At 39.2% G+C, this 22,799-nt stretch overlaps 1 protein-coding gene across 1 annotated transcript; it reads left to right on the forward strand.

Annotated features, from left to right (window-relative positions):
- The first annotated feature begins 355 nt into the window (after positions 1 to 355).
- LOC121942484 (voltage-dependent calcium channel gamma-4 subunit-like) lies at positions 356 to 18,208 on the forward strand. The gene is made up of 4 exons (XM_042485701.2): positions 356 to 1,000; positions 9,221 to 9,304; positions 10,694 to 10,834; positions 12,638 to 18,208. Exons 1-4 carry the CDS (start codon positions 778 to 780, stop codon positions 13,195 to 13,197), a joined length of 1,008 nt encoding a protein of 335 aa, XP_042341635.1. The 5' UTR covers positions 356 to 777; the 3' UTR covers positions 13,198 to 18,208.
- The last annotated feature ends 4,591 nt before the right edge of the window (positions 18,209 to 22,799 follow it).

A 22,799-nucleotide genomic window follows, 5' to 3' on the forward strand; every position in this document is an offset into this window, starting at 1 on the left:
CCACAAATCAAGCCTCTCTAATATCCACTTTGCTGTCAGTGGCTGTTTTTTTCTTTGCTTAATTTCTGAAGATGTTTTTGACAACATCCACCCAAAAAACTAGTTTATGTGTGTATGGTTTTTGTACGCGGGTGAGTAGAAATGTTTGATTCTGTTATTTGATTATGTGTGAAAGACAAACTGCAAAACTCGAACGCTTCTTTTCTCCTTACAAAAAATGGCTTAATTCTGCTATTTAACATTACTGTGTATGTTAGTGTAAATCTGGTGTTTTCCTCCTCCAGCAGCTGTTCACAGCGCCCTTTCCCATTGGTTTGGCTACAGCCGTGGAAGGTGTGGTCTGGATGAACGATGCTGCATCCTTTGTTAAACTGTGCACTTTAGTATTGAATAGTAACCCGTAAAGAAGCTGTGTCTGGTCGATATAGATGTTATGGCCTTACTTTGAATTTACCATAAAAGTGTTTTTGTTTAAAGGATGCGCTTTCGTTTGTTTCTTCTCATCCCCACCTGTAGCAGGGATTGAAGATGTGTTCAGACAACTCAAAGGAATTTAACAAAAGCTGCGACCGTTTCAAACTCTGAAACTTGGATTGAACTCCGACCGAAGTTTAAGAAGAAAGAGGACCACTAATCAAGCTATTATAAGGATCGAGACTTGGCTTGATGAGAGGAAAAACCGCGAGACGCGCTTTTCTCTGACCACGATCATGGGCACCAAGCGCTCATCGCCGTGTGCGTAAGCTGCTGTGGGAGATCCACACATTATGAGACGCCATGGCATGGTGTGACCGAGGGGTTCAGACTTTGCTGGCCATCGTGGGGGCCTTTGCCGCCTTCAGTCTCATGACCATCGCCATCGGCACCGACTACTGGCTTTACTCCCGGGCGTACATCTGCAACACCACTAACGCCACGACGGACGAGTCCCAGATGCAAACCAAGAAAGTCAAAGGCGACCTGACGCACTCCGGACTGTGGAGGATCTGTTGTATCGAAGGTAAAATAATAAGTTAGTAACCTGTTAGTACACAAACTTTTTTCTTACTTTTTGTTTAAACTCATTGGCACAGGTGAACATTTTATCCAAAGATCAGCCAGCGGATCTACCCCGATTGTTTGTTTTATTGTGGTGAGGAGACAGTGTACGCAGTGTGATTTATCTAATATTTGTTCTGTCAGTGGAATAAACTGAATGCTCCAGTTGGGAACTCTTAATGAAATCCTCAAAAACACAGTTCTTTTTGTGCAAAAAAAAGCACACGGACATTCCCAACAAATTATTTCCTGTGTGACGACTCATTAAAGCTGGAGCTCTCCCAAGCAGTGCATCATCATAATCACCCAATGCTGTTGTTGAACGCGTTGAATAATACTATAAAAAAGGTATATTGGTATTTTTAAATAGGAAAATTTGGAGGGAAACTGCTGCTTGTTGCGCGCAAAGGCGATGTTGTGCGCGCGTAATGCAACGTTTGCATCAGTTTCCCTTGTAAAAGATTTACTTTGTGCCTGAAAAAGAACATTCACTTGTCAGGTAATGGCATAAAGCCATTATTATAGTATTTTTAAATATATTTTAAATTTTTGTTGCAAGCAGGAAACGTCTCTTAATTGCACAGTAATAATTTAAGGATTCGTCCTAATTTTCCCATTAACTCAGTTCGGTTGCTTGGCAACTACTCTCATAAAATTGCTTGGATTGGTGAAATCATTTTCAACTGCAGAAGTCAGCAAGAAACTGACTTCATGAAATCCTGTCAACATTTTCTCAGCTGTGGTGCTGGGTTTCTGTGATCCCCTAACACACGCGCGCCTGAGGAGTTTTGGGCTGGGTTTTCTGAGCTGTTTGAGCTGCTGGTTGTTGTTTGGACACGTTTGCACACCACTGCGCGCGACTGCTTCATTGAAGAGAATGAGATCAATAAGTTGAGGTCACCATCAGTGACGTCTTCAGTCCTGCCTGTTGTGGCGCTGTCCACTGCTGCTGGTGCTGAAATCCCCACTCTGAATGATTGTGCTCCTTTTAACTAACAACCCAAATAAATAATGAGGCTAAATTAAAATAACCCAAGATTTGGGAGACACAAGACATACTGTAAGCCAGAACTAGTCAGATGCTGATTTTATAAGTGTGGGCTTTACAAACCCCACGACTGACTGCAGAATTTAGCCAATCAGCTTTTCTACACTCCCCTACAGGTGGTACTCCAGCATGTTTGCGCCTGCTCATTCATCTTTCAGATGTTCCAGCAATTTGTTAAGTACTGTGATTGCATTTTGGCACAATCACATCACAACACTGATAATAAGTATATCACAGAATGTAATACAAATATTTAAATAATGACCTTGTTTGGAGTGTTTGAATTTAGTTAAAAGAAAAAAAAAGTGAAGGGAAAAAAAAATTCAACCATGTAGCATCTATATCAGTGGTTCTCAAACTTTTTTGTGTGTCAAGATCAAAGACCCCTTTTAATGGTACACATTAGGTCACAGAGCCCCATTTGATAAGGTTTCGTTTTAGGAACCTCTGTTTTAAAAGATTTTATGTTGTATACGATTAACCGAATTCTACAGCTGTCAACTACAGTTGAGGAGATAGCTGTGGAGCAAAAGTAGGACCAAGTCCTTGTTTTGCAAGTCACAAATAAGTCTTGAGTCTTTATAACTAAGTCAAAACTGACAAGTTCCAGGTCAAGTTCTAAGTCTTAAACTTTGAGTGTCCAGTCCCTAAACAAGTCATGAATTACTAAATAAAGTAAAGCCAATTTCACGTTTAAAATCATGAATGCTTTTTAAATATGCGTTTGTTTGTTGAAACAAGCTTGTAAAAAATTCTCGGCTGTTAAGCTAACATTAGCTTAGCATTAGCTTGCTAACCATGTCAATCCTTTGACCTATTGTTCTTTGCAACTTCAAATGTCAAACAAAATTGGAAGTTGTGCTCCTGGATTTTTGACCCGTACAATTTACATACTAAAATTCCTTTTTTGTTGACCACCACATTTTTTTTTGTTTGTGTGAACAACATTTTTGGGCATTGGTGTTAAACTCCAGGTCAAGTTGTAAGTCTGTTTTGATTTTCACAAATAATGTGTACCAAATTTGTGTGTAATCAAATCTGTGACTCGACTGTGACTCGAGTCCACGTCATGCAATCTGAGTTCACATTTTTGCAGTTTAGGAAGTAAAACCTGTGATCAGATACTTGCTCATAAAACTATTATTCACACTGGGCTTAATACCATGTGTCTGGGTTCCTGGACCCCTGGTTGAGAGGCAGTTGTTTAGACTATTTCATGACATGAGCGCCTATTGAAGAAGGAACTTTGCATTTCCTATATTCCCATGTGACCTGAGGGCATCATCTCTCAGACATGCAGAGAGATCTGACAGTGCTGTGGGTGGGGGGTCCAAGTGAAGAGGCAACACTTGCCCAGTGGTTTGTCTCATATGCAAATGAATGCAGCCATTATAGAAGTCCCACTCCATGCACTTTTGCTCTGCACTGTTGCAACTCTCACTGGAGTTTAATATATATAAAAATCTATGACTATTTATGGCTTTCCTGTAAAGTTAATCAAAAGACATATTCCCTTCTCTCTTGCTTCCAACCCTTGAGAGTACCATCAGCAGCAGTGAGATGGAGTGCTCACTGTTCTTAAACATCTGTCATCTTTTCCACCATCTTTTTTTCCTTGCATAGATTGTGGATGTGTTGCACACAAAGTAACACTTTTTCACCTGCTGTTTCTCTCATTGACACACACACACACACACACACACACACACACACACACACACACACACACACACGTCACATCACATCAGTTCTTTTGCCACACAGTTTCGAAATTCAATCTGTAATGTATAATAATCTACAACTGATGCCGGCTGAGTTTAAATACTTTTTGCTTAATTAAAATGTTAATGACAATCTAGACTCATGCAAAGATTATAGTGACTTTTGAACATATAAGCAGCTGGGATACATCCCCTAAAGTTGAGCTCATCTATGTATTCTTCAAATGTCAAAAATTAAAAGTAAGTTTCTGTCTATTTTGCGTACATTTTCCCTTTGTGTTTGATTTGTTTGTTTTAAAGGGAATCTATTATACATTTCCTTATTTTCTGTCATATTTATGATGTAATAATGATGGGTGTTCATATTAAACATGGCTATGTTTCAAATAATAAGGTAAACATATATATTCTTTTTGAGAAAAAATTTCAGGCTCCAGACCATTCTGGATACTCAGAATACTTCCTTTTTTTAAATTTTTTTTTTATTTTTTATTTTTGGCTACAAGCTGACGTCAGATCATGACAAATACCCTCCTTTGGTTATCAGCTCCAGGTATGCTCCTGCAAGTGTTAATATTACATTATGTACACTGCTCCATGTAGCTTAACGTCAGAGAAATGTATCATCTTAATTGTCAGCGTCGTTTAATTCTTCCCGATTTTGGATCATATTCCTGCTGGAACTTTTCTGGTTGTGTTAGGAAGTGTTTATTGGTGATGTTTCTCAGTAAAAAAGTGACGCTGTACTCTGTTACAGTCATTCCCCAGCAGCTACATGGGTGTTTAAAGACAACTGGACTCAGTATTGTAGGCAGGGCCCTGTTCATTCATATGAAAGTTGCTCAGTGGCACATGAAGCCAAAAAAGCTTCATTTCTGATATGAAAATAACTGAATTTTCTGCACTGTGGGGCCCACAGGGCAAGTGCACACAAAATTTACAATGGACAAGCGGCTAACTTCCGGTTTAGCCCTCAGCCAACTGGAATGGGCATGAAAATTATGTAATCATGTGGCCTTTTAGACTTTAGAAATGTTATCGGACAGAATGGATCAGATCTTGATGGTTGTGATTCTCAAAAAATGTATCCACTGCTTCTATGAGAAAAATTCCCTTTGAGCCCAACGGGCTTCATGTGATTGACCTGGACGTTTTAGCACTATGTTTGGCCACTATACAAAATTAGCTTCAAAGCCAGAAATTTTTCCCATGGGCTTGGGAGGCAATGATAGTACAGAGATGCAGAGATATGGCAGACCTGGAACGCTGACCAATCTAAACAGACTAGACAGTTTTGGAGGTGGGGCTTGAAGATATAGATGCTAAAATTCATCTTTTAAACAGAGGTTAAAAACAGTAGTTCTGGCACGGACAGTATGAGGAAAATAAAATGTTAATTGACCAGTAAAGCATGTAACCCAGAATACATAACCCAAAGCAGAAACCCAAAATACATGTGTGAACCTCAAAATTAGCATAACAGGTCTCTTTTAAGAGAAAAAAGTAAATAAACTTTAATTGTCCACTCATTTAACTGTCCAGTTTTAAGATTATCTCTTCCATGAGTCTAACCAGTTATATTAGGTCAAATGAGAAGCATAATTAATGGGTAAGTCTCAGGACGCATTGGCTAACCTTGTACCAGAAATTACACTTGTCTCCCTTATGCACCCAATAGACGCTTGTATGAGTGTTGTGTCTTGTAGAACAAGGAGGTGGTTCACTAAAGGTGAGCAATGGTGGCAAATAAGCTTTAAACGGAAACAAAGTGAAGTCTTGTTCTGCAGTCATTCATGCTGAAATAGGACAAGAACTCTCAATTAAGCCCATCACCCCCTCTCTGATCACTGAACATGCCGGAGTGGCACTTAAACATATGATGTGTTTCAAACAGACATTTGGTCTGACTTCAAATGGACAAATCCTGCTGATTTGCTGCCAGCCACCATCTCACCAAGTTTTGATTCTCAGTGTCATAAAGGCTGCTTTCTGGTTTTGTGGCTTTGTTAGTGTGTATATGTGGCACCCGAGTTTGTGTGTGTTAGTCTGGTGAATGCATTAGTAAGATGTCAAAGGCGTCCTCTGAGAAGCGGAGCTCGAAATGTGATTCTGGGTTGCCGGGGGGAGGTTGCCATGGTGAAGCTATGCTGAGTAATAAAAGATGGGCTCGGGTATCTCAGACAGATGGGCTCTGGGGAGATACCTCCCTTACTGAACTCACTCTCTCTCTCTCCTCTCTCTAGCTCTCTCAGCATCATCCCTCTGATTATTAACTCCCTGGTCTTTTCCATGTATTATTCATTTATACAACTATTTTACATTGACATCTTCACTTCTCATTTGATCATGTTGAATAAAACTCTTTTTTAATTATTTTTTTTTTTTTTTATCTTTACACCTGTGACTGCTATTCTTCCGAGACCTTTTGGATGACACAATCAGGAGAAAACATCTAATTACACTGAAACGCTGATCGTATAGATATAAAATACATGCAAGACACTCACACACCCAATGTAATGATCATTTTACACTGTGATCGTGCTTCTGCATTGATCCGAACAATGTGCTCGGTACATAAAAGATCGAAAGGAAGCTCAGAGGGAGTTGAAGAGGAAAACATTTTAGAACACAGGAGGGAGAGAAGTGGGTAATTGAGACATGATAGTGTGGTGAGAGTGTTGTAAAAAGAGACAAGCGATGAGAGTTTAAAGAGAGTGAAAAAGGGAGGTCGAGAGAGTGGAGTTGGTGAAGACAGACTCTTTGAGTCTGGGCTATTGAGCATGTTTCATCACTTTATCTGTGGCTTTTTCTTTCATTCTCTTTCCCAGCACCCTCAGACATTAACTATGGAAATGCAGCAGACACGTGTGACATTGAAATTTTATGGCTGGAATAAAATCATGCCGCCTTAATATGGTAGAAACATGTTAAAGGTGCCACTTTTATTTAAATTCAGTGTTTGTTATCAAAACATATCATGTGCGCTGCCTGACAGACATGGTGAATGCGTTTTCCAGCTTATAAATCATTTCCGCCACGAAATTTGTAATTCATCTATATGAGCTGTCTACCACAAAATGCCATGTAGCCCAAGGCTATGCTAACTAGGATGCAAAAAGCCACTCAGGCATAGAAGCAACCAGAGATTCCAGCTAATGAGCTAACGTTCACATGGATTTTGATTTTATAGCCACAACACAGCTCACCACTGGCCAAACCCATAGCCAAAAATGAACGCCCCCTCAAAAATCCCATCCCTGAAAAGCTACTTTCAGCAATTGCATATGAAGTGAGGCTGAATGTCAATGTCATACAGTACAGTCATAGAGTACTTGCAGTATGTTTATGTTTCAACATGTCTTCCAACCCATACAACCACATAGGGCATATGTTTCTACCCTTCAATAGAACCCTCAGGAGCATTTCCTAAATTAGAGCCCCTACCGGTGGAAAACAGAGTAGCTCGTATAAGACTGTCAGAGTTTTACATACGTGGTTAATATGATTGTTTCAGCTGCACCAAAACTATATGGTTTAGTTAACAAAACACCTTTGTATCAGGCCCACAGGCAATGGACCCACATGCACAACTCAGAGTCAGATCAGGCCAGTGATATTTAAGGACTTTAATAAAAAAAACTGTGTACCCTGTACACAAGAGATCAGTCAGCTAGGTAAACAAAAAGAGGCAAGGCAAAGACAGTCAAAAACAGTCCAACAGGCATCAAAAGGCTAATACAAAGAAAAACTGCTGGAACACTTTCTACAAAAGACAAAGACGAACTGGCACAGAAGGACAGGAACAGCAAGCTTATATACACCAGGTGAGGATGATTTAACAAGACGCAGGTGTGGCAATCAGATGGTTGTGAAACACCTTTGGGCAGGGCAGGTAATCACACAGCGGGAAAACTTGACAGGATGTAGGAAACTGAAATTGTATGAGGCAGAGATTAACAAAATTAACTAAAACAGGAAATGGACAACATGAAGAAACAGAAGCATGACACCTGGTCAGGTTTAGAAAAAAGGTCATGGTTTGGCTTAAGATGTGACAAATCTCACATGACATAGGCTACAGTATATGAAATACTATACTAGACATACTGCGATGTGTGCAAATGATGGATGTAGCAAATGTGACAGTGACATCCCCCATTGGTTTGTGGCCTCCTGTTTTGAAGCCTCAAGTTTGGCATGTTAGCCGTCACCATATTGCTTTTTTTGGAGCCAAAAGTGACCATATTTGGGAAAGAGACTGGCGCTGTGAAGAACCAGGGGTGAATCTGACTCAGAAGTTGAGGGGTATCACCCCAACCTTAATTATTTAGGCTTTAATAAAATGTAAACAGGTGACTTATATAAAATTTCGTTCTCCATTCAGTTGTCATGAATGGGAAAATTAGCTATAGAGACCAAAACATTTTTTGTCCCAGGCTGTAAACATGTTTATCTATGCTGTTAAGTTGGGGATTCATGGGGATTGACCTTCAGAGGCAGCCTCAGGTGGACATTAGAGGAACTGGCGTTTTTGGCCCTTCATGTTAGCTTCATTTTTCAACCCCAGGGGTTGCAGCTTGCACATTGTTATTGTAGTCTGTACATCATTGACACCTAAAGAACCTATTGAAGGTCCGTTCAAAGAACTGACCCACTCATATAAAAGTTGCTCCATATTGTTACTGTTGTACTTTTAGTCATCCACATTGGTTGATGCAAATACATTAGCTAATCTTCTGGGGGACCTCTCTTAAGTATAAGAAAATGAAAAAGAAGACATTTAAACATGAAATAAAGACAAAATAAAACAGCTATTGAGGTTGAGCAGTACACAAATTTCCCCAAGGACTTTTTACATTTTCACAGTTATTGAGTGTATGAGAGAATGTAAACTGTATTATGTCTAGTTTTTAGACACTATATCAATTTCACAAGAATGATGCATGTCCATTGATGCATCTGGTGTGTTATGGGTGTCTGGCATAGCTCCAGAGCAACTAACCCAGCAAAGACAGAAATGACAGGATATGGTGGCAAAATCAGACGTCAGACTTTTAATTCAAAGTCTAACCTTTCAATATTCATAATGCTCCAATGTTTTATTCTGTTAAAAGTGGAGGGAAGATTTTCTCGCTGAAGAGACTGGGTCTTTGAATAGAAGGTGCCCTAGGGCTTGAGAACTTCAGAACCTCAGATCCACAGCAACCCATCCTCAGATGCTTTCTGACTGGTTAGAGGTGAAAACAAGACAGTTCATGACTAGTTTAGATGTTCTTTACCAAAAAGAGACTCTATAGCTTATTTGTCTTATGGGTAATATGTTCTTTGATAATTAGAGATCACTTTGTCCCTGTGCAGACTGTAACTGGCATTAGTCACATTAACACGTGTGCTTTTGGCCTCTCTGCAGGTATCAACAAAGGAAGCTGTTTTAGGATCAATCATTTTCCAGAGGATAACGACTACGACACAGACAGCTCAGAGTACATCTTACGTAAGTCGCTGCAACCTCTTCATCTTCAAACACTTAAACCTTTAATCCTTTGTCTCTTTTCTTTGAGTGGTGATGGAGTCATTACAAGGGTACTTAATGTGTCATGACATCTCCATCCCTCCCCCATAAAAGCCCGATGACATGACAGTAATTGGAGCGATGGAGATGATATAGTGTGTGGTGTGCTGATGAGTAATTGGTCTAAAAACATGAATTTACTCACATAAGATCTCATGTCTGACCAAGGTAGTTTGATGAAGACACGGTGAAACTGTCTAAACACTATGACTCATACAGTTCAATCCATCTATCCAATTTGCGTGAGGCTTTAGATCAGCTTCACTCTGCATATCACATTCTAGTTTGCCCTGTGGCCCAAAGCAGCTGTTTCCGTCTTACAACCTCTTACAACACTCTGTTGTCTAAAATGATGAATTTCAATACGCTCATGAGCTCACTTGGCGAGCAGCACGGAAAAGCAGGGACGTCTTCTAATCAGGCTAAGTGTCTGTGGAAGAATTCATCTGTTGAACCTGAGACAGTTTTTTGTCTCCTTTCACTCCCTTTATTACTACATTTCAACATTTTTATTACTACCAGAGTGCCATACATTGTTTGTTAGTTTTAGGGTGGTTACAAGAGACAGTTCAGTTAGGTTGCTGTCTATGTCACCTAGAATAGAATAGAATAGAATATTCCTTTATTGATCCCCCATTGGGGGAAATTTCAAATGTTACAGCAGCATGAAAAAGAGAAAGTGGAATGTAACAAAGAAAATAACAATAACACAATTATACAATAACACAATTATACAATAACAAATAACAATAAATAAGGAAGGTTTAGAGCATTTAGCACACAAACATCTAGATATCGACTCAGACTTGGTGGAGACCAAAACAGAGGTAAAAGACGAGTAAATATTGGATTTGCCAGGTGGCCAGAAACATGATTTCAAATGAATGCCAGTGTTGTCAGTATTTGCTGGATGAGTAAACAGACAATTGTTTGCCAAAACATTTGCCCTGCCAAATTTATAAGGTATTGATATGTCGATGTTGTTTTTACACTTTGTTGCGTTGCCCCCAAATGGCCAAAAAGTACTACTGCAGATTTACAAACCTCGTGAATAATAATAATTATAGTAGTACATGAATAGTAAATAAATTAGCTTTTACTTCTTTTACACGTAATATTACTAAGACTATTACTATTACTGTCCTAAAGTTAACAAGGACATGATTTGTACTACTACATCTTATTCTACTTTACTGGCGCTATTGTTATTTTCAAATGACTCACATGCTGCTCAGCGTTTGTCTAATATAGTTGAAGTGATGTGATCTTCATTCTTATTAACCACAGTGCTTCACTGTCTTGTATGAACAGGTATAGTGCGTGCATCGAGCCTGTTCCCTATCCTCAGCAACATTCTGCTGATGTTGGGTGGCCTGTGTGTCGGGGTTGGACGCATCTACAACAACAGGAACAACATCCTGCTCAGCGCCGGCATCCTGTTTGTGGCTGCAGGTAGGATGGGGCTGACAGCACGCTACAGATAAACACACAAACTGGTTCAACAACAAAAAGATTCCGTGCAGAGCCAGAGACAAAAAGAAGGAAAAGACAGACACAACACATGGGGGTCTCCTTTTGGTGTCTGTGTTTCATCTTTTTCTTTCAATGTTACCCTAACTTTTCCTGATTTGTTGTTTTTTTACGCAACACAATGAATAAATATCTAACTCACTTGTAGAACATCTTCCCTTCTCCGTGAATGTGTTATTTCTCTCTAATTGGAAGTCATAAATAATTCTCTGCAAAGAAGGATGTCAGAAAGTGAGAGTCTAAAGGAAAGGTGTGGATGTTCAAGTTGTGTTTACTTGATTATACCTCATTGTTTAATTACGAGGATTCTATCACACATTAAGGTATAGACCTAATTTGTGAAGATGATGTTCTGGTGTTGATGTGCTGAATATATACTGTAGGTGTATACAGCAGTATAGGCTTCATACTACTGTATAGGCTTCATATTTCACTCATGTGCTTAAGGAGTAAGTAGTCCCCAAATCATTTTTTTTCAGTTGAAAAGCAATATATATGGGTATTAGGTAAAGTTGTTAATTGATTTGGGTGCAACATTATACACTTGAGTGCAAAGTGTTAAAATTCTACATATTGTATAGTGGCTGCCCTCTAAGGTTTGAAACCTTGCTGTTGCAATTGAATTTGCTGTTCCGATCAATTCCTAGCAAGTCTGTTTTTGTCACCAACCAAGCTCCCGTTGCTATCCTTTCACTAACCAACCCCACCATGCCACCCCCATCCCCACCCTATCATACGGACAGTGACTTCCTCTAACACTAAAGAGTGGCTGCAAAAACATCTCCAGACTGCACTGCTTTCCTGTGGACCTAGGGATTTCTATACTAGGGGTTACATGCTATGGGTGTAAAACATCCAAAGAACTGACTCTGGGAACTGACTCTGGTCAGTAACTTTCAAATAGCAAAACATTTATGCATAGCAACACAGAGCGCCGCCATCATCAACTCTTAACTGATTACTGCCTTTCTCTTCCTCATCTCTGAGGAAGAGCTAGGGCTGAGCAGCATGCAGCAAAATACCACCCACAATACACAAACACGTGGTATGAGACTGTTTGACGAGACTATTTGTTATTTACTGAAGTTACAAGCACTCATTTTATTTCAGCTCAGTGTTTCAGTCTGTCACATTTTCTATGGCGCATGGTTCTTCACCTCAGGCAGTGGACATTCACAGTGGTTTGTAACACTCACCATGTAAGTGCAACATAAACCCTACGAACAAACAGCAAATAAGAGTAATATATTAATGTTGCCTTATTTGTGGAAAAGATGTACAGACAGCTAAAATAAACACTGAAACACAGGCTGCACCAAAGCAACAAACACCAGAAAATACTACATTAAAGGGACAGAGAAATCCCCCCAAGACGGCAACAAGGCCAGAAAGATTACAGAGACTGTCTGTTATTTTGTTTTTTATCATTATGTTGAAAAAAAAATATTAAAAGGAAGCAGAGTTATTCAAGTGTCAAGTCTACACTTAGGATGATTTTATTTTGTGTGTGTGCGGGGGAACAGGAAGGGCCTGTAGAGGTGGCACGAGGCGTGTCAATAAGTGCGTCTTAGGTCCCCCTGAGTCCTGCCCATTTTTGATACTTTTCTCACATTCCATGGCAGAGGCACTCAAGCCAAAACTCAGGGGTTTAGTTACTCTGAACTTTTACATTGATATGCTTTTCTTTCTCACCATCTCCCCTTCTTTCACCTCTCCTCTCTTCAGGCCTGAGCAACATCATCGGCATCATCGTCTACATCTCCAGTAACGCTGGAGACCCCAGTGACAAGAAAGACGAGGACAAGAAGAACCACTACAACTATGGCTGGTCCTTTTACTTTGGCGCCCTCTCCTTCATCGTGGCCGAAGCCGTGGGTGTCCTCGCAGTCAACATATATATTGAAAAAAACAAAGAGACACGCTTCCGAGCCCGACGTGACTTCATCAAGACAACCTCTTCTTCTTCACCATACTCTCGCATCCCAAGTTACCGCTATAGACGAAGGCGCTCACGCTCCAGTTCAAGGTCTAGTGACCCATCCCGCGAGCCCTCTCCAGTAGGTATGAAGATCGGTGGAGGAAGTGGTGGAGGAGGAGGAGCGTTGGGGATGGGTTTGCCAATGGGAGATATATCTCTGTACGCCCTCAGTAGGGACCCTCTAAAGGGGGGAAGCGCAACTGCAGGGCCCTACAGTCCAGAGAGGGACTCTGGGTTCTTACAAGTCCACAACTGCTTCCAGAAGGATCTGAAAGATGGAATGAACAGGAGGACCACGCCGGTATGAGGTCAGCAGCACGTGGCTGTGAACAAACAATAAGCTTGATGGAGCACATTAGATATTGTACAACTGATGAGAAAGGACATTTCCTCCCTGGGGCTGTTCAGGCAGCAGCAATGTTGAAAGGTCAGGGCTCAAAATTGTTTTCCATTGCGTCCCTCTGTGACAGAAAGGTGCCAATCTGTGTTTCATTTGGAGGAAGAGAAAAGGTGATATCAGAACTACTTTTTATGATATGACTTCAATATCTTAAATGTGGATGCAGACGATTTGTAGCAACATTTGAAGAGTTTAATTCTAAAATCTGATACCCACTATTTGTGAGTGACCTCTCCTCTTGAAAAGTGTCGTTCTAGTTCTGGTATTCTTTAAAAGTTAATCGCTTGTTAAAAAATTTAAAAATAAATCAAGCCTTTATAGACTTGATGCTCAATATGATAAAGAATCTGAACACTGAACTTCAGGTCACAGTGTTTTGTGTAGTATTTTGGAAATTTCTTTTACTCTGCGACAGAAAAGTCTTCAAAATTGTTTGCTGAAATGAAGTAATTCATGTGATCGTTTGAATATTATTGTATTGTATTTGTTTGTTAATTAACACAACTGGTGCTAACTTAATCTGTAAACCTTTGATAGACTTAAGCCTTCTCAACTGCCATTTAGATACTCCTACTTTATCTCAATAACCTCTCTCAAGCTTGTGTGTGAGTCAGGTGATAAATATGTGTGTTGCGGTGTGTGAAATGTACGTTATGGCTCTGAGACACTGCCAAGCACATATGGATTACTGTATATATATATCAACAAAAATGTCAAGGCACACAATAATGTCAGTACATTCCAGTATGCTGTGTGACGTATCGGTGTAAACATTGTTTGTACAGACTGTGCCGTTTGCTCTCCATTCGCTCAGGGACGATGTATGGAACAAATGAAACTTTCTTTTGGACAAGTAGAGAGAGAACAAATATGTTTAAGTTGTTTTCCTTATCTAAAGCCAGACAGACTGTTACTGTTGTGTAAAAACAGAGGTGAGATCACACTGTGTGTTGCTGTTAATTAACATGACTCTTGTTTCTGCAAGTACTGCCTTTGTGTTAAGAGGGTTTTTGTTATATTTGTAATCATTGCAGAACTCCTATTAATATAACATATTTCTGTTCTCTTACTGCCCCACGTCAATTTGTTGTTGTTGTTTGGTAAAATTATAATTTTCAGCTTCCTAAATTGACAGCTATTGTTGCATGATGGATGATTGAAAAGTTGCACTGTTGGCAGTTAATGGTTACATTTATATGCAGATCAAATTATTCACTTTATTGACTCAGTGGTGGAAGTGTAAGTTAGGTATTTTTCAATTTGGACCATATTTGTTCATATTTTTCTGTGTCTAAGTGGCTAATAAGTAACATTTTTTTAAATGGTCCATTTGAGCCAGAGCGCTGCAGCCAGCAGCCATGAAATAGGCAGCAATGTAATTAATTTACCTCAAGGACTCCGATTTTTTTTTAAGTGTCTGACAACTTATTCAAAAGGTCCCTATAGAGACGGATGTTTTTGTTTCAGAGTAGGATCTTTTTTGATCAACCAGACACGGACTCAAAATCATCATTGCTAAACCCACCAGACTCTTTTTTTTAAAGTCATTTTAGCATGTAATAAGCCACCATAATTGCACATCTAACTGTGAATTAAGGGTCCAGTTGCAAGTCTCAGAAAATATATTGCTGCATTACGCTATGCTAATATTTGGATTTTGTGTGTTAAATTCTGATATACATGTCGGTACTGACATAGTGTTTTCCTGTTGAGAAAAAAGATACATACATACAAACATACATATATACATACATACATACAGGCTGACACCTTCCCTCTGTCTCCCTGCTGAGAAGACAAAAAACTAACCCTAAATTTCAGTCAGGACTCTTTACATTCAGTCAAACGCTCTGACTTTTATTGCATCACAATTACAGAACAGCTTATCCTAAACAGTGACTGCCGGTGCTGAACTTTGTAATTACAGTTAACTTCACTTTGAGACTTGCTAGTGGTTTAATGCCAAATATGAAGCAAGAATTGGTCCACTGCGTTTGCTTTTCTCTATAGAGGAAGTATTTAGCTAATGACGCGGGGCTGATGGGCCTGCCAGGCTCCGCTATGAAACTGCATGGCAGCCAGTCGGGCAACCACAGGATGTTAAAGGAAATCGGCATCAGCCAACTTAATGCTTGACTGAACTAACAGGCTCCCAAATGCTCATCCAGACTTCAAAAAGCTTGTCTCCTTGTCTCTCGAACAAGAGTCGTAGCAGAGCGAGCATAGTGTGTGTGTGCGTGTGTGTACGTGTGTGTGTACGTGTGTGTGTGGAGGGTTAGTAAAAGTTCAAATTACTCATTCTTGGTATAGTGCACACTCGAGTGGGTTCAATGTCAGCTTCATGGTTTGTTTCCCAGTTGAATATTTTTAGCAGCAGTTGGAATTGGCTTAATTTGGTTGTTGGTTAGTGAATCAGTGTCACGGCGGTTGCCATGCATGTTTAAATGACAGCGCCATGAGAGGGCGTGTAGTCTATGCGCAAACACTCTCCCAGCTAGAGTTGTCATTCAAGTAGCTGATGTAGACAAGGGAAGGCCTCAAATAAGAACTGACTTATTTCCATTCTGCGAGTGTGTGATATATCTTTGTCATGCCAAACTAGTCTGATGACCTTGTTTTCCATTCCAGCCCCGAATCTGAGCGATTCTTCCTCACCCCTCTGCTCCGTCCATCACCCCGGCTGTTAAGCCCTGTGAATTTGAATGCCATGGACCCTCACTGGTATTTTCATCCTCAATAAAGCCGTGTCCCCATTCTCTCCTGTCGTGCACCAGTGAAATGTCTCCTCCAGTAATTGAGAGGAAAATGGCAGGGTTGCCTCTCCATGCAGTCACAAAACTAGCCAACATGCTTGTTAGCATTGGTACCTCACTGTGCAGAACGGATAAAATAACGCTTTGGGGTCTCAAGTAAGGTTCTGCTTTTGTAACTTGATTTGCTGGCGTGACAAATGGTTCAGCACGCTTCATGGTTCACACTTCAGCTATCTTTACACTAAACCTGATACACCCTGATGCCATAACAAAGCATTTACAGCCAGCAGTGATTTATTTACAAAGTACTTTAACAGCTGGGATTTTAGTCATTAAAAGTTAATCAAAGATATTGTGGATGTAGTTTTAGATCACACATCTAAATCTCCTCTTGTTACACTTGGAGGGATGACAGAGGCTGTCACTGGGGAACAATATAATTACAAATATAATCGTATACAGATTTGGAATACATTTTGTTTAAAATGGTGGCATTGACTGACAATGATTAGATTGTTTTCCATTAAAGTAATACTGCACCCACTAAACTGCCATATTTCTATCATTTACTTTGACTTTGTGAATAAAACTTGGTTTTCTTGCATGCCTCTACAGTGAACATCAAATCAAATCAATCAACAATCAAAAGATTGCTAGTGAACTGAAGTAAAAGGGGGCAACATTAAACAACTAATGCAGTATAATCCAAGTCTCATTTGCACAGTTGTATGCTCAGTACAGAGTGTGTAAACCAATTTTTGATATCATCTTGCTGCTGTAAAACACTGTCCCCATTTACTTGAATGTTAGTCATTTTTTGTATCCTTCGCTCACCAGAGAGGCAAGCGAAAAAAACGTTTTTTTTTCATGAATTCAACATAACATGGGATGAGTGATTGCAACACAAATTGTCATTTCAAGGGTGAAGTATTCTTAAAAATAATGACTTAACCTTTTGAGCTTATTTTAGGGCTCTTAAAAGATAATCTGCGCACACAGATTAAAAAGTCCAAAAAGATAATTAATCTTTTCTAAAACCTCACATGACTGACTGTCTAGTATAACGTCACAAACTGTCACCAGAGAGCCAGCTCATTCATTTATATAAGAGAATAGCAGTTAATATCTTAGTTTAATATTGTGTGATCATCCTACTGTTCATTAGCGTACAATGTATCTCGAGGTAACAGGATGGATGAGAAATAACTATTTGATTTCCTCCTGAGTGATCCCATCTCCACAGGCAGTGTCCTCTCCTTCCGAGTTGGCTTTGAAAATTTAAAGTGGCTGGGATTTCTCCCAGCAGGGGGGCTTGATTCCTTGCTCCCTGTTGATATATCTGTGCCATACTGTCGATCCAGGAACCACAGGCACCCATTGCCATTACCATGACACCTGTCACTGTGCTAAGACTGGATTTAGCCGGCAGTAGTTGAAGCTTAACCTTTTTCATCCACAATGACATGTGAAAAACAACAGACTGTCATGATAAAGTGTATTTAATCTAACTGTTTTTGTCTGCAGAAACGTAGCTTATCCGATAACAAGCAAAAATTACTCACTCTAATAATAATACAAATAAGCAAAAAAAAGTGAGTGTAAATTCAGTCTTATTCTCTTGTTTTTTTTTAATAAAAATGAGTCGGGAAGCCCAACTCTGTGTGTAATTTTATCAAATAAAAGAAATGCAGTTGCTATTGCAATGAGTTCCACAAAACGTTGCTTGTTCCTCTGGTCAAAAAGGGGCACATGATATTAAGGTGAACAGCTGAATAAAACAGAAGATTTCGAAATGGTAAGATTGGTACAGAGGAGAAGTGGTTCCATTTTTTGTTACAGTCAGAATACTGGCAAAAACTTGTGAAAACTGTGAGAATGGTGCAAAAAGATCTCTGTTGCATTCTTTTATGTGATTTTATCCATAACTGTGCTTTATAAACTTCTTGCGCAAAACCTTCAGTAACCCCGTCTGATCCGTGTGGAATACTTACATTGTGTGCTTTAGTTGATGACTTGTATTTTGGTTGAACTAATAATGTATATCAATAATGTATAAGATATTATACAACCGAGCCTGTAAATACAAAGTGTCTTTAATTATTTCCATGAAAGGTTTGTATTGTATCATTTTGCGGATAAATTACTCTGAAATAAAAAAGGGTCAATAGATATTGAGCATTTGTTGATCTTCTTTTAAGGTGTAAATCTCATTATGATTTATGAAGTATGTGATTGCTTTTTGACATAATCTGCTAAAATAAGCAGATCAGACCCTATTTGAGTGGAGAGTATAGTATAGTATAGATGTCAAGTACATTTATTAACATTTACCCTGTTTTTATTATCATTTTTTTGTCTTATGCCCATGACAACTGGTCTAGCAAGTCAAATGTGTCTGCATTATTTAATATCACACACAACAACTCAATGGACTTTATGCCCTTACCAACCCTAGCCCTACAACAGCACATATCTTATAATCCTTTGAAACTTGGATCAACATCAGTTTTATTGTGCTCCATTCAGATGCCTTTTCAAAAGTATTTAAACCTTTTAACTGATTTAATGGGAAATTGTACAGAATCTTTACAATTTTTAAAAGTTTTTTTTTTTTTCTCTCTGTTGTTGTTTTTTTTGTTTGGTTGTTTTTTGTTTGTTTGTTTGTTAATTTTCAGGTTATTTTCTTGTACTTTTCTTTCTTGCTAATTTTTGGGTCATCTCTTCATAAGTTGCTCATTGCCTCCTTCCCATGTTTTTCAATGAAATTACATCAGTTTTGTCCAGGTTTCAAAGGTTTAAGAAGCAGAGGGGAAAAACATGGGATGAAAAATTGGGAAAAATGGAAGGTTGTAGCCACAGCAGACAGCAATGGACTGTCAAACTGAAGATATGGGCGGTTGTCATTCCAGTGTGCTCCAGTGTGTTGGTACTGAGATAACACGTGAGAGCGTAATTTTTTTTTCCACTCAACACCATAAGGATTAACCCAAGACAACAGCAGACAACAGCGACAGTAGTTAATCCAGGCCCCCCATTTATCAACACTTCAGTGGATAGACAGTAAATAAAAATGTTACTTTTTAAAACCCCATGTTCATACACACCCAATCAGTAACTTCAAAGTGAACTGCTGCAGAAAGTGAACTTTTGGTAAATGAGATTGTCAAACACTGTCGTGGATTATAAATATGCAAGAAAAAAAAACACATGGCCAAACAGCAGGCGAAGGCTCTGGATAATGTTAATTCTTCATAAACAGCCAGGAAAACAACATCCTCTGAGTAGCCAGTTAATAATTTTAGGAAGCACAATCAACATTGCTTTCCTTGATTACTGCAAGCAATTTCAACAACTCACTTTAATATAAGTTATCATTTTAAGTAAGTGTGTTAAAAGATTAACTCGACAAAAACGCACCCTCCAACTTTTTGTAGAGAAAACCTTCAAAGACTAATTATGCAAAAGTTGATTAATTTGCTTCTTGCACAAAATTAAAAATTCCATTCAGTTTAACGTTAGTCCATACCATAGACTGTACATGGTCCATACCCAGGGATATGTGCACCACAACTACAAGCAGACTTCAGGGGATGTGTGTAGCTATATGTTGGTGCAGACTTTGCCAAAAATGCAAATAAACAGGCTAAAAAAATGAACATTGGTTTTTAACAGCTCTGAAAGACTGAAAAATAAAAGCTGCAATTCCACGTTCAGCCACAACATGGGTAGCAATGCCAGAGTGGCGCTGTCCGTTTCTTCACTCATTGACGTCATGGGCAGAAGAAAAAGCAAGTCAGCGTTATTAATAAAGTATTTTTATACAAAACAGTCACTGGCAGTGGATAAACGAGACAAAGGGCTTCGTCAGTCTCTATCTATGGCAGCTTTCAATGGCCATGTGCAATTTCAGATTGATTGGGTAACCCATTGAGGAGAATAATGGATGCAGACAGACCGAGTTTTCTTTGTTTTATAGTAGAATATTTGGCACGCACATTAGGTTGGTATGCAGTGTGCAGAAATGCAATCCCATCATTATATCAAGTCCAAAGCTGGAATGGGCCTGGTGCATCAACACACTTTAATTTTATAACGCCAAAATAAAGCTGGTTTCTAACAATTAAGACCAAAGATGGCTGCACAGTAGTTTGAAATATAGATTATCTTGACCAAAAAGTGATCAATGACTCTCTTGACCGTAACATTAGGGTGTTATCCCTGCAATTGAGAAGCAGTCAGAGTAAGTCATAATCAATATCACCTTGTGTCCTCTGTGATTACAATCAATATGGTTTTGTGGTTCAGGTTGTGTCCACACCATTAGCCCCAGGATAAGGTTTCCATGGAAGATGATTGAGGAGCCAGAAGCTTCCCTGAGGACTCAGACTTAACACTTACAGCTCCAGTTTTACAGTCTCAATGTAACAGAGGTCAGAGGTGGAAGCAGCCAATGTGTGTGAGGTCAGGGGTTGCTGCTCTTTTGGAAGTCATTATGTCAGTGTCATCATTCAAAATGATGTTGAGCTGTGCAAAGAACTGGATTGACTAAGGGTTCATTGTGGATTGTTGATCTGGTAAGTCATCCAGGCCAGTGATGATGTGTGACTCCTGTCCATCACTGTCACAGACTCAGTAATGTCTGTTATCCAACAACTAATTGTGTGTGGACTGATTGACTGCAAACAGCAACTGGTGTAGTTGTGTAAACAGTGTTGCTTTGCTTTGTGTCACAGTGTTCCTCAACATCATGAATTATATGTAACTGATATTGTTTGTGTCACATTTGAGGCAGCATGAGGACCCCAAAATGCAGAACAAACAAAAAGGGAGCCAGAAGTACAAACTAAAAGCGAGCTTTAATGCTCAAGATTATCCACCGAAAACCAACAGGTGAACAAAAATACAGAGTACAATGAATGAATGAATGAATTATTTTGTTTTAGTGTCTTGCCACCTAGTGGCCCATCCTCAATGGGATTCTAAGACACCTTTGCAAAAAGAGGAAAAATAGTCCATAGTAACTTCCAATATTGCTGGCCAAAAAAATCATAATTCCATCTGAACAGATCCAAAATTATTCAAAGAAAAGAAGAAAAAGAAAAATGATAACAACAATAACAATGAAGTATAACAAACCAAAGACAACTAAATACACAACATGCATCTACTGGAACAATGCTTCTTTCCTCATGTCCCAGGCTTTCTCCAAATAAGTTGCTTACTTAAATGTCTCTTTCTCAAACAGCCAGGTCAGTTGCTGCAAGTTATCAATTTTTATCAAATCTACTTCAGTCTTTGTATGAGTTGACAATTCCTCAGGAATCGTCCAGAAAAAAAGGACAATACAGAACAAATACTGATAATCATTTTCTATTTCCTTAAGGTCACACATTGGGCAAATTCAACTCTCTTCTTCCACCCCTCCATACCTACCAGTTTCAATATGAAATGGAAGTATACCTTCTCTAATCAGGGAGTACAAACAAAACATTAACAAAAAATAGACTGAAACAAATACAGGGCAGGAACACGACAAGGACAAAGAGAAACACAGGAATAAGTAGAGAGAGAAACTAACCGAGACAAAGACACCCAGCTGGGTAGGTGGACACAGGAGCAGGAGGGCAACACAGGGATTGGTTAACTAAAGAAGGCTGGAGCAAATGAGACTTGAACAGAAAACGGTGTGCAGGGCAGACTGACAGGGAAGGACAGACAAGACTGATAACACGGGTGAAACAAATCAGGGAAACAGAGAGACAGGGAGAGAGACACACAGAGAGACAGAGAGATGGTGAGACAGAGAAAAAGCACAGGTGACACAAGCAGTAAAAATAGAAAATAAAACAGGAAACAGAACATCAGTAACTAGAAACAAGAAAAAACTATAAAAACAGAAAAATCCGAAACAAAGTCCACAGTATAACACAACCCCCAAACTATGACAGTTTGAAACTTATATACATTTACTAAAGCTAAAGCTAACGATTATTGTCATTATTTTTTAATCTTTCAATTACTTTTTATGATTGGACAAACGTTTATAAACATTTAATAAACATTTAATCTAAAAAATGTTTTAAAATAGGGAAAAATGGTGATCACAATTTTCCAGTCAAAAGTGACATATTCAGATTGCTTGTTTGTCTGACTTATAGCTTTTAAATTGAAATAAATAGATTTCATATATTCAGCTTTGCCTCCCTGCATTACCTGACAGAACCTTAACTCGTCAAACACTCAGGAAAACAGCTGCTGTAAATCAGGATTTCAACGCATTTAGGAGGTTAGACTCTTAAAGTCAAAATAGCAAAACCAAGGTAATGGCATTCCAAAGTGGAGTCCTAAATGCCAAGAATAGATCAAAGGAAGTTAGGGGTAATATGGGTTGTCCCGGTTCATATAGGGTGAGGGGCAGGATACACACTGGACAGGCTGCTTTCTGTCCTCGAATAACACATGCAGGGAGTCACCAATTCACCAAACCTATAGGGTAGCTAAGGACACCCAGGCAGATACATAACATAAAGCCTGATACCAGACTTTAATCAGGAAATTCTGAGCCTTATTTTCAGTTTTGTACACATCTTCTATAGCTTATAATGGTATATTAAGACCTGCTCTCATTACCATCTTGGCAAATACAGCCGCTTGGTCAGTGGCCCTTGGTGTCTGATATTGATGCACAAGTCAACCCTTAGCAGTTCTATAAGAAGCAGTAGGCTTGCAACTAACTCCAGTGTAAACCAATCAATG

Source organism: Plectropomus leopardus, chromosome 3, assembly GCF_026936395.1.
Source record: "Plectropomus leopardus strain MGB_pleo_1.0 chromosome 3, ASM2693639v1, whole genome shotgun sequence".
Taxonomy (NCBI): Eukaryota; Metazoa; Chordata; class Actinopteri; order Perciformes; family Serranidae; genus Plectropomus; species Plectropomus leopardus.